Source organism: Scyliorhinus canicula, chromosome 10 (assembly GCF_902713615.1).
Source record: "Scyliorhinus canicula chromosome 10, sScyCan1.1, whole genome shotgun sequence".
Lineage (NCBI taxonomy): Eukaryota > Metazoa > Chordata > Chondrichthyes > Carcharhiniformes > Scyliorhinidae > Scyliorhinus > Scyliorhinus canicula.
The window spans coordinates 190,657,342-190,670,823 of record NC_052155.1 but is presented as its reverse complement, the minus strand read 5'-3'; the positions used below and the strand labels follow the sequence as shown (position 1 = coordinate 190,670,823).

Below are 13,482 nucleotides of genomic sequence, written 5' to 3'. Positions count from 1 at the left end.
AGAATCGAACCTGGGACCCTGGAGCTGTGATGAAACAGTGCTAACCACTGTGCTACTGTGCTGTCACTTTCCCATCAAAGCTCATCCCAAAAGTATTAAGGATTCAGTGTCAACGCGAAGTGAAATTCCAGAGTCAGGATTCAAGCTAAGCATCGTCCTAACTAGCAGTGTTGAACATCGATTTTTCAAGCTTCAGTTTCTCTCCACTGGTAGGGATCTGGCTAAGCTTGCTTTGATGTTTTTTAAAAAATCTTCTGCCAGAAATTGAATACCGATTGGAAAGGAATCTAATCCTAGTCCGGAGTACTGTAGAATGATTTGTGTTTCAGCAACTCTTATTTAAATAGCATCTTTAGTGCGATACGATGCTCCAGGGCATTTCGCAGGAGGTTTATTTCATACTGGGCCACATCAGGCGATATGGCAGATGGCCAAAAACTTGGTCAAATGGGTAGGTTTAACGTGGCAAATTAAAGGAGGAAAGAGAAATGGAGAGGTGGAGAGATATAGGGAGGGAATTTCAGAGCTTAGGGTTTCGGCACCTGAAGGTGCAGCTACCAATAGTGTAGCAGATAAAACCGAGGATAATCAAGGAGCCAGAATGAGGTGAGCACAGATATCACGGGCTGGAAGGATGGGAGTTTGTTGTGGGGCTGGAGAAGGTTACAGAGACAGGGAGGGATGTCCGAGGTAGGTTCTTTACTCAGAGTGTGGTTGGGGTGTGGAATGGACTGCCTGCTGTGATAGTGGAGTCGGATACTTTAGGAATTTTCAAGCGGTTATTGGATAGGCACATGGAGCACACCAGAATGACAGGGAGTGGGATAGCTTGATCTTGGTTTCGGACATCCACCCGAGGAAATAGTCTCTGAACGTCCACTCTATCTATCCCCTCATCATCTTATAAACCTCTATTAAGTCCCCTCTCATCCTTCTCCGCTCCAAAGAGAAAAGCCCTAGCTCCCTCAACCTTTCCTCATAAGACCTATCCTGCAAACCACGCAGCATCTTGGTAAATCTCCTTTGAACCCTTTCCAATGCTTCCACATCCTTCATTTAATGAGGTGACCAGAACTGCACACGTTACTCCATTGTGGTCTCACCAGGCTTAAGTACAGATGCAGCATAACCGCGCGGCTCTTAAACTCAAGCCCCCTGTTAATAAACGCTAACACATTATAGGCCTTATTCACGGCTCTATCCACTTGAGTGGCAACCTCCAGAGATCTGTGGACGTGAACCCCAAGATCTCTCTGTTCCTCCACATTCCTCAGAACCCTGCCGTTGACCCTGTAACCCACATTCAAATTTTTTTCTACCAAAATGAATCACCTCACACTTATCAGGGTTAAACTCCATCTGACATTTTCCGGTTCAGCTCCACATCCTATCAATGTCTCTTTTAGCCTACAACAGCCCTCCACCTCATCCACTACTCCACCAATCTTGGTGTCATCAGCACATTTACTGACCCACCCTTCAGCCCCCTCCTCCAAGTCATTGATAAAAATCACAAATAGCAGAGACCCAGCACTGATCCCTGTGGTACACTGCTGGTAACTGGTCTCCAGTCTGAAAATTTTCCATCGACCACCACCCTCTGCCTTCTATGTGATAGCCAGTTACTTATCTAATTGGCCAAATTTCCCTCTATCCCACACCTCCTTACTTTCTTCATAAGCCAACCATGGGGAACCTTATCAAACGCCTTACTAAAATCCATGTATACAACATCAACTGCTCTACCTTCATCTACACAAAGATCAAAGCCAAAGGCTCTGCAATCTCATCCCTTGCCTCCAAAAGAATCCTTGGATGTATCCCATCTGGCCCAGGGGACTTGTCGTGCTAAGGCTTTTCAATATTGCTAATACATCATTCCTCAGAACATCTACCTCCTCCAGCGTACCCGCCTGTATCACACACTCATCCTCAAAAACATGGCCCCTCTCTTTGGTGAACTCTGAAGAAAAGTATTAATTCAACGCCTCTCTGATTTCTTCTGACTCCATACACAAGTTCCCACGACTGTCCTTGACTGGCCCTAACCTCACCCTGGTCATTATTTTCTTTCTCACATAAGAGTAAAAAGCCTTGGGTTTTTCCTTGATCTGATCCGCCAAGGACTTCTCATGCCCATGACAACGACCCTGAGACCTCCACACCTATCCATAATCTGTTTTGCAATTTCTTCCTCCACATCTCTATTACTATTTGGGGGCCTATAGAAAACTCCTAACAACTTGACCGCTCCATTCCTATTTCTAACTTCGGCCCATATTACCTCAGTAGGCAGATCCCCTTCGAACTGCCTTTCTATAGCCGTTAAACTATCCTTGATTAACGATGCTACTCCTCCACCTCTTTTACCAACTTCCCTACTCCTACTGAAACATCTATACCCCGGATCTTCCAACAACCATTCCTGTCCCTGTTCTAACCATGTCTCCGTAATGGTCACAACACCGTAGTCCCAAGTACCAATCCACGCTCCAAGTTCACCTACCTTATTCTGGATGCTCCTTGCATTGAAGTAGACACACTTCAACCCACCTTTCTGTCTGCCGGTACACTCCTGCAACCTTGATACCCTCCTCAGTACCTCACTACTCTCAACACTGGCTTCTGGACTACAGCTCGTTTTCCCATCCCCCTGACAAATTAGTTTAGTCGGTGTGCTGTAGGTGCACTCACGGTGCTCGAGGCAGTTATAGTTTTTTGGCACTGCAATATAATTGCAAGACAGTGTGGTGTGTGACTTGGTTGGGAACTTGCAAGTGGTGGTGTTCCAATGCATCTGTGATCCTTGTCTTTCTATGTTGTGGAGGTTGCAAGTTTGGAAAGTGTGATCAAAGGCTTGGTGAATTGCTGCAACGCACCTTGTATTTGGTACACACTGCTGCCACTGTGCAGTGGTGCAGGGAGCTTCTTGAGTGTTGGAGCTGCACACATCCAGTGGAGAATATTCCATCACATTCCTGCCTTGTAGATGGTGGGCAGGCTTTTGTGAGTTACTTGCTTCAGCCTCTGACCTGCTCTTGTAGCCCAGTTCAGTTTCTGGTCGGTGGTAACCCCAGCATGTTGACAGTGGGAGATTCAGTGATGGTAATTCCATTGAATGTCATGGGGCGATGGTTAGATCATCATTTTCCTCAGCCCCCGAGTTCTTTGCCATGTGCCACTTTGAGAACCCTGCTTTTCTGCTTTGGGTGACTCATTTCATTTTTATTTTTTTAATTTAGAGTAACCAATTTATTATTTTTCTCCAATTAAGGGGCAATTTACCTTGGCCAATCCACCTACCCTGCACATCTTTTGGGTTGTGGAGACAAAACCCACACAAACTTGGGGAGAATGTGCAAACTCCACATGGACAGTAACCCAGAGCTGGGATCGAACCTGGGACCTCGGCGCCGTGCGGCAACTGTGCTAACCACTGTGCCACCGTGCTGCCCTGACTCATTTCATAATATTTTGAGTCACACCTGAAATACCTGTAATGTTCCCGGGTATTCCTGGGGTTCATTATCCTATTATTGCTGCTCCAATCCTTTCATCTGCTGCGGAATGCAGATCTGCTGAGAGTGCTTTCCTCCTCCTCCTCCTACTGAGTCCTTCATCCTTCGAACATCACGGCAAATGTTCCATCAAGGCTGCTGGAAATGACAACTTCCCCAGGAACATTTTCAAGGCAGCAGACATTTGCTCCAAAATGGAATCTCCTTTCTGAGAACCAAACTCTAGTTATGACCAGGAGCCTGCTGATATAAGCCACCTTGATATGACCAGGAGCCTGCTGATATAAGCCACCTTGATATGACCAGGAGCCTGCTGATATAAGCCACCTTGAAATGACCAGGAACCTGCTGATATAAGCCACCTTGATATGACCAGGAGCCTGCTGATATAAGCCACCTTGATATGACCAGGAGCCTGCTGATATAAGCCACCTTAGCACAATCCAACAATTAAATGTGAGCACTGAATGTGAATCTTCAGATTTAATGGACGCAATCTACCGGCTGCGTGCACCCGAAAGGCAGCATGGCATAGCTGGTAAATACTGGGAGATCCCTCTTCTGGGATCCACCCGGCCTGCCACACCTCCCGAGATCTGAATCCCTCCCATTGTGGGCGGGATCCCAATTTTGCTAATCTGCATATTAGAATGAGAAAGCTCGTCTCCTGATCTACCCGAGGCGTTGGGACCTAACTCCTTCGCGTCGGAGACCTCGGCCGAGCAGTGTTCAGTGCTGATTTCCACAAATGGGGATCAGATGGAAAGGTGCTCGTGGGAGTCTCCCAGGAGATTGGAGGGCCCCAGGTGCTTGCCTTCTGGACAGGGTTGCAGCCTGGCACTGCTGGTAACCACCCAGGCACTCTGGCAGTGCCAGTTGGCAGCGGCACTAACAGGGTGCCAGGCTGGCAATACAAAGGTGCCAAGCTGGCATTTTCCCACGCCAGAGATCAGGCCCGGGGGTGCCCTATGCATGTGCGGTGGTGTGTGGGAGGGCCCTGAACATAAGAACATAAGAACATAAGAACTAGGAGCAGGAGTAAGCCATCTGGCCCCTCGAGCCTGCTCCGCCATTCAATGAGATCATGGCTGATCTTTTGTGGACTCAGCTCCACTTTCCGGCCCGAACACCATAACCCTTAATCCCTTTATCCTTCAAAAAACTATCTATCTTTACCTTAAAAACATGTAATGAAGGGGCCTCAACTGCTTCACTGGGCAAGGAATTCCATAGATTCACAACCCTTTGGGTGAAGAAGTTCCTCCTAAACTCCCCCATATAGGTGAGATGGGGCTTTGGAAGGTTTTGGAAGTCGTGTCAGGAGGCCGAGCCCCTCAGTGCAGGAAACGGGACTAAGTATTGCCTCATCGGCGAGTTCCCCATACGAGCCTCCACGTAATTTACCTCATCTCAACCTATATCCCAACCTTCTGTCAGGACTTAACTTGGTTATATTTCCATCGTACAAATGTAATCATTCAGGCTGAAACTCTGATCTTGGTACGAGCCCTTCATAAAGTGTAAGAAGATCTTACGGGTGATACCTCATATGGACATAAACACTTTTGTCGCAAATAGTCAAAATAATCTGAAACGATTGCCTCAGTTGCATTTATTTTTAAAACTAGGTCACAATTTGGAGCCGACTTTCTGTTCAGGATGTGAAACTATCGGTTTGTGTGCAGTCTCCACTTGCAGTAACACAAGACCAACTGAGCTTTGCTGTCATCGGTAAGTACATTTGCTGAAGTGGGCTCATCAGTCCCAACACCCATCCATGCCTTGGTTCGTTTGTGATGTTTATGTATTCTGAAAAATACTAGAAATTAATACCTTCAAGTCGTGCCGTATTGGCACTATTGTTTCGGTCAAGCTTTCACTACACCTTAACCTGTTGAGTTTTAAAAAAAATTTTAAAAATAAATTTAGAGTACCCAATTCATTTTTTTCAAATTAAGGGGTAATTTAGCGTGTCCAATCCACCTAGCCTGCACATTTTTAGGTTGTGGGGGGGTGAAACCCACGCAGACACGGGGAGAATGTGCAAACTCCACACGGACAGTGACCCAGAGCTGGGATCGAACCTGGGACCTCAGCGCCGTGAGGCAGCAGTGCTAACCCACTGCACCACCATGCTGCCCTACCTGTTGAGTTAAAGTTAATTCCATAAAGATCATCTTGATCATTTTGTACAATGAAATGGTTCCATTGTTACATCCCTGTATCATGCTTTCATATGACTAGATGACCATAAATAACTGTAATTTTCTGATTGTAAGTTGCAGAGACCACTTATCGGAGGAAATCTCAGATGATATTTAGAGACAGCTTGAAATTTTAAGTGCTTGCATTCAAATGGAATGCTAAATTAACAATGTTACCCTCTCTCTCTCTCTCTCTCTCTCTCCCTAAATTAGTTTGTTCTGGCAAGTATTCAAAATCCAGATTAATAGGGATATTGTTTTTTAAACAGTTACTTTATAAATTCTCTGCAGTTTTTAAGAAAGTTTCTTTGCAGCATTTTAAATATCAATGTTGTCTACCTTTCTAGAACCTGGAACATCAAAGAGTGTCACCTTGTCTGTATTCCTGAAAGACAGCTTCCCACCTGCCGATCTGGGAGGAGATGCTGCAGTTTCCTATCGTACACCAACAGGTAGCCATGCTTTCTGTTTGTTTGGAGCCAAAGGGGATTTAATCGAGCCTAGTAATTCAACTCCTAAATGCCAGTCTTGAACTGCTGATTAACACTATTCTTTAATGATTGCCTACTTGAAAAGTAAATTTAGATCAGAATGAAATGACAGCATCTGTAATGATATAAATACTAATTATTGTAATCTGTCATACTTGATTTCCTAAAGTGAAGAAATTGTTAAATCCTATAAACTCTTTTGAGTCTTTTTCTAATTGAACGCATAAAAGATAATTTCCTGTAATTTGGAATTTATCAAATGAGTGACAGACCTATAATCCATGAGGCCCAGATTGAAATGAAGAAATTTGGCCTCTTTGCTTTTACAGTGTGAGTTCCTGCTCCTGTATCCAAATCCATTCCGATAGAGATGCTGTCAGCGGGAAAGCTGAATTCGTATTCTGCAGGGGTGGATTGGCTATTTCCCTACTTCCCGTGATGTCGCATCATCTGTATACTTCTCTGGATGTTTCCCCACCTTAGAAGCAAGTAGATTTGTTGAGCACAGGGCTAAATCGCTGGCTTTGAAAGCAGACCAAGCAGGCCAGTAGCACGGTTCGATTCCCTTAACAGCCTTCCCGAACAGGCGCCGGAATGTGGCGACTAGGGGCTTTTCACAGTAACTTCATTGAAGCCTACTTGTGACAATAAGCGATTTTCATTTCATTTTTCATTTCATTTGAAAGCAGATAAAGCTAACAGTTGGAGATCTTAATGTCCAATTTGTCCCATCATTATTTGTGCTTAGTGAGTCCTTGTCTAGAAATATTCAACAGTAAAACTATTAAATAAAAAGGAATAGAGACAGTGAGTAGTCTGGGTGTGGTGATGGTCTGGTATAAAGTTGACATTTCTCTCCTGGCCTAAAAGACACAATATAGTTGACGACCTCAACAAGAAGAGAGGTTGCTTCACGAGAACAGAGCAAATTTAATAAAATCTCTGAGATGAAGCTCCCATAAGTGCTTTCGCCTTAGCAGGACGCACTGAAAACTGTTCCTGCTTGATGGGCAGCAAAGCAATAACTTGTCTATGCACTGCAGACAGATTGTTGCCACTCTTCGGTTTTTCTGAAAAGCCAAGGCTCTGGAGTATTTCTCACAATTTTGATAGTTGGCTTTTCTTTCCTGCTTCAGGGTGGGGAATCTTCTCAAGGGCGATGCTACTCTGCTGCTATAACATCTTCAGAAAGCATATTTCCTGTACAACTGTTGTGTCTGTTGCAATTCCCCCAGAGCTGAGCAGCTCTGAGGAAATTCCCAGCCCAGTGTCTTGCTGTAACTAACTGTTTAGAGTTGTGGAAGAGCAGCTTGGATTGGATGCATTGCCCTTCCTTCCAAAGAAGATTACTTGGAAGCTGCAGTGATGCCACATTCTGTCATTTCTAATCTGTTTTCTCCCCCCATTTACTCCCAAGCTGTCTTGGTGCTTGTCCAGGAGATAGCTGAGTAAAAGCAATGAATAGAAAAGACAGTTTTCTCCCTGGAACTAGAAATGCCAATGACAGAAATGGAAGGTTATAAGGACACCAGAGTTAACGAAATTAGCCCTTAAACATATCTATTTAATATATTAAATTGTAGGTATTTTTCAAACTGTTATCTCATCTTTATAAACATGTCCAAGTGGTAGAGGTTTGTCCTTTAATGCTGGCTCTGTTCTGTGTAGTTCTGAGTGTAGACTAGTTTTCTGTTGCCTCTGGAAGCTAGTCGTTGGTGGACTGAATTTTGAATGAAACCAGTTTGTTCTTGGGATGCGGAAGATGCTGACAAGGCTGCAGTATTTGTCCTTCCCTAGTTGTCTTGCGAAAGTGGTGCTGGGCCATGCTGCACTTTGTTCGCCTTATGGTAAGGCCACTTCCCCATTGCTGTTGGAGCAGCACATTTATGGGCTTTGGCTCAGAGATGACAGAATGCTGAAATTTGCCCAAACCAGTGTGGTATATGCCCTGGAGGAGGACAGGTCAGTATCACTGCTCTGGCTTTCATGTTGGTGGAGGACACGAGACTGAAATTTCACTTGAACGAAGGATAATGATATTGCTTATTCTTCTGATCCCGCACATCACTTCCTATGCAATTAATTACTTGTTGCTGGGATTCATTAACTATTGTCATGAACACGAGCATAACAGATGTTTTGTGTACAAAACCATCCCACAATAAAAGACCAACTAATTGATTTGTCAGATGTTATCTCGGGTAGAAACATTGGCCAGTACACAACTCTCTTGATTGAAATTTATTTACTTGCACGAGCACACTCCGATGTGTCCAGGCACATTCAGCGCGGTGGACAAGGGGAAGCGGTGGATGTGGTGTATCTGGATTTTCAGAAGGCATTCAACAAGGTGCTGCACAAAAGGCTGCTGCATAAGATAAAGGTGCACAGCATTACGAGTAATGTATTAGCATGGACAGAGGTTTGGTTAACTGACAGAAAGCAGAGTGGGGATAAATGGGTGTTTTTCTGGTTGGCGATCAATGGATAGTGGTGTGCCTAAGGGATCAGTGTTGGCACCGCAATTGTTTCCAATTTACACAGATGATTTGGAGTTGGGGACTGAGCTTAATGTTTCAAATTTTGCAGTTGACACTAAGATAAGTGGTGTAGCCAAGTATGCAGAGGACACAAAGTCTGCAGGGGGATAGTTTAAGTGAGTGGGCAAGGGTCTGGCAGATGGAATACAATGTTGGTAAATGTGAGGTTGTCCATTTTGGTAGGAATAATAGGAAAATGGACTATTATTTAAATGGTGAAAAATTGTAGAGTACTGCTTTGCAGAGGGACCTGGGTGTCCTTGCATGAATTGCAAAAAGTTGTTTTGCAGGTACAACAGGTAATTAAGAAGGCAAATGGAATGTTGCCCTTCATTGCTAAAGGGATGGAGTTTAAAAGCAGGGTGGTTATGTTGCAGCTGTATAGGGTGCTGGTGAGGCCACACCTGGTGTACTGTATACAGTTTTGGCTTCCTTGAGAAAGAATGTACTGGCACTGGAGGGTGTGCAGAGCAGATTCACTAGATTGACTCCGGAGTTGAGAGGATTGGCTTTTGAGGAGAGACTGAGTAGACTGGGACTATACTCATTGACATTTAGAAGAATGAGGGGGGAATCTTATAGAAACATATACAATTATGAAGGGAATAGATAGGATAGAAGGTTGTTTCCACTGGCGGGTGAATCTAGATTTAGGACTGAGTTGAGGAGGAACTTCTTCACCCAAAGGGTTGTGAATCTATGGAATTCCTTACCCAGTGAAGCAGTTGAGGCTACCGAGATGAATGTTTTTAAGAAAAAGATAGCTAGATTTTTGAGCAGTAAAGGAATAAAGGATTATGGTGAGCGGGTGGGTAAGTGGAGCTAAGTCCACAAAAGATCAACCATGATCTCATTGAATGGCGGAGCAGGCTCGAGGGGCCAGATGGCCTACTCCTGCTCCTAGTTCTTATGTTCTTATGATTCATATGTTCAGTCAGGGATGTGCTTTGTTGGAAGGGAGAGAGAGAAGCAAGTGTGTTGGTGAGGTGTACGACATCCCCAGCCATGCTTTGATTCTGAAGCACAGTAAGTATTGAGCTTTGTTGACTGTTATAACCATATAAACAATACTACAGGATACTCTAATGGGCAAATAATATTTCAACTAAATTACACGTTCTGTGTTATATAAAGAATTTAATGATAAATCAGCCATGCCAAAGTAATTCTACATTTCTGAAGCGAATCCTATTTGACGCCAAAGATTAACTCTGTCTCTTTCTCCAAAGATGCTGCCCGAGCTGCTGAATATTTCCAGCACTTGTTTAATTCTGCAGATGTAAACATTTAAGACGATGCAGATATTAAGAAGGCATGGGCAGGCACTCTTTCCCAGGGTGGAGGGGTCAGTCACCAGGGGGCATAGGTTTAAGATCTATGGGGCAAAGTTTAGAGGAGATGTGCAAAGCAGGTTTTTTTACACAGAGGGTGGTGAGTGCCTAGAACGCATTGCCAGGGGAGATTGTGGAAGCAGATACATTAATGGCGTTCAAAGGGCATCTTGACAAACACATGGATTGGATAGGTAGAGAGGGATACGGCACAAGGAAGTGCTGAGGGTTTTGGCAAAGGTTGGTATCATGACCTGTACAGGCTTGGAGGGCTGTATTGTTCTTTGTTCTTTGAATGAGCAAATTTGACATAGATAATTCAAAATAACAATATCCTTTGAAATACATTTGCTGTATTTAACTTGCAATCTATTCAGCCAGCATTTTAAAAAAAAAAGTTTTTGTACTAAATATGTCAATGTCATAATATGACCTTCCTACAGAGGGCAGCAGATACTGGCTGAAATAAATCTGTAATGGATTTTAATAGGCAACGTGGACTAAATAGTATTCTGCATTTTGTCAGTACTGCAAGATATACGGAAATTAAAAAATATTACTTGAAGGGAAGAAAATCTGGACCATAGACTTATCTACCTAATGGGTGGTCTAGCTGTGTGTGACTTCACATGTGTAATATTTGGCTTATTTGATCTGCTCTTATTTTGTTCTGTGCTGCAAATTGTCATTCAACATTTCAATAATATTTTAGATATTTTTATTAATTATCACACTACACTTCCATTTTTGTACTCTGGTCAGCACACCTCCTTCAAACAATCCCATGCAAAAACCAGTTCACTGGTCATTGGTCTCGATCTATAGCGAGGCCATTCATTTTCCTGTTTACCTCTGGAACCAGAGTGACTGTGCTTCGCAGATATAACATTGGCTTTCTGACATCCTGAGCATTTGATAAGATGCTATGTACCTGTAAATCCTTCCAGATCATCTTCCATTCTCTATGTTGAATATCTGTTTCCTGGATAATTATAATAATATCCAGTTTGTCACAGGATTAATTGTACCATTTGTCTTTGATTCTTACCCCCTTGAGTAAAATAAATGATTGTGAAAACTTGCCACACTAAACAGCAGCAGCCCAGAACTTCAATCAAGGTAATGAAAAACAGTTCAAACTTCTCGGGCCTCCATTGCGTTGAATTTAATGTTAATTCAGTGGCACAAAGCTCTTACTGCAGCTACCCTTCCTCCACTCTGCCGGTTGGCACAATTTCAAAATTTGCAGATGATGCAAAAGTTGGAAGAGTTGTTACCAGCAAGGAAGATGGTAAATAGGGGAACATCGGCTATTGCACTCGACAGACGCGTTCAGAAGAAATTCAATGCAGAAAAGTGAAGTGACACATTTTGGTGGAAAGAATGAGGAGATACGTGCTGAGCGGTGCAATTTTAAACTGAGTGCAAGAACAGAGAGCCCTGAGAATGTGCACAAATCTCTGCAATTGGCAGACATGTTAACAAATGGGATACTGAACTTACAAGTTGAGGCATGAATTGCAAAAGTCAGGCAGTATGCCGAATCTTGATAAAACACTAGTTTGGCCTGAGCTGGAGTACTGTCCAATTCTGAGCATCACACTTTCGGAAGGTTGTGAACGAACATTGGACTTGGGAACACGATTGTGTCATTTGGCGCTTCGAGTTTACTTTGACATTCAGTAAAATTATGGTTGATCTGGTTGTGGTGTCGACTTCTGTCTACTCTCCCTGACCCTTGATTCCTTGTCTATCAAAAATCTGTCTAACTTTACCCAGCCTCCACTGCTCTCTGAGAAGAGAGTTCCACAGACTAAATCCTCCGAGAAAAAATTCTCATCTCTTGTTCTAAAATGTGGAGATGCCGTGTTGGACTGGGGTGAGCAGGGTAAGAAGTCTTACAACACCAGGTTAAGTCCAACATGTCTGTTACAAACACTAGCTTTCGAAGCACTGCTCCTTCCTTGTTCACCTGAGGAAGGAGCAGTGCTCCGAAAGCTAGTGTTTGTAACAGACATGTTGGACTTTAACCTGGTGTTGTAAGACTTCTTACCTTGGTCTAAAAGGTAGACCTCTTGTTCTTCAACTGTGCCCCCTAATTCTAGTCTCTTCCACAAGTGGAACTGTCCTCACAGTGTCTACCCTATCAAACCCCCTCAGAATCTTTTATGTTTCAAGAAGATCACCAATGAACTTTCACTGAACAGCTTCAAACACAATTAAAGGAGACCAAAACTGTACACCATTTTCCAGATGTGATCTCATCAATGCCGTGTACAGCTCCAATAAAACTTCCCTATTTTTATATTCCATTCCCCTTGCATTAACATCAACATTCCATTTGTCTTCCTCATCACTCGCTGTATCTGCAGACTAACCTTTCTGTGATTCATGTACCAGAACACCCAAATTCTTCCATACCACCGACTTCTGTAATCTCTCTCTATTTAAATTAAATGCTGTTTTTCCATCCTTCCAGCCAAAGTTTGCATTTTTCCACATTATATTCCATCTGCCGATTTTTTCCCACTCACGTATCCCTGTATCCCTTTGCAGAATCATTATGTCCTCTTGATAGCTTGCTTTCCTACCTATCTTAGAATCCATAGATTCCCTACTGTGCAGAAGGAGGCCATTTGGCCCATTGAGTCTACACCGACTCTCTGAAAACAGCACCCTACCTTGCCTCATCCTCCCAACCCCACCTAATCTGCACATCGTTGGACACCTTGGTGTCATCTGCAAATTTGCAACCACTTCAGGTCCTTTTTAAAAATAAATTTAGAGTACCCAATTATTTTTTCCAATTAAGCAGCAATTTAGCGTGGCCAATCCACCTACTGTGCACATCTTAAGGTTGTGGGGATGAAAGCCACGCAGACATGGGTGGAATGTGCAAACTTCCCTGTCCTTGTATCTTTCTGGTTTATGTTACCTGAATACATGCTGTGCCGTGTTTGTGCTGTGGTTCTTTGACCATAATATTCACTGTGCAGTTTGATCAATCTAGTGCAGCACAATAACTATCTGCCAAGTTGGGTTGGCTTTTTATCTAATGCAAAGCAACTTGTTGACAATAAATTGTAATATTGTTCTGCTTCAATACAAGTCCACTGAACCTTTACAGCAACAAATTGTTAGGAAACTCTATAAACTGTCAGGCTGTTGGCTGGCTCAAAGTAAACATCAATTTTGGATATTAATTGTCTTTTACATATGATTTAGGAGCACAAGTAGGCCATTTGGCCCCTTGAGCCTGCTCCACCATTTCACAGAATTTAAGAGCAGTTTCCTCTGACACTAATTTCTTTCCCCTGATTAATCTTTTCTTCATCATTCTGTGCTATTGTTTATATTCTGACCAATCATCTGACTTATCTTTGCACAGTAATATGCTT

General features: G+C 43.3%; 1 protein-coding gene across 5 annotated transcripts in view; it reads left to right on the top strand.

Annotated features, from left to right (window-relative positions):
• Nucleotides 1-13,482, top strand: part of bbs9 (Bardet-Biedl syndrome 9) — a 537,991-nt gene that overhangs the window by 84,851 nt on the left and 439,658 nt on the right. For all 5 annotated transcript variants that reach the window (XM_038810386.1, XM_038810382.1, XM_038810384.1 and 2 more), the window contains exons 13-14: nt 5,147-5,249; nt 6,070-6,174. In XM_038810386.1, coding sequence (XP_038666314.1) covers nt 5,147-5,249; nt 6,070-6,174 — 208 coding nt within the window. The remainder of the gene's footprint in view (nt 1-5,146; nt 5,250-6,069; nt 6,175-13,482) is intronic.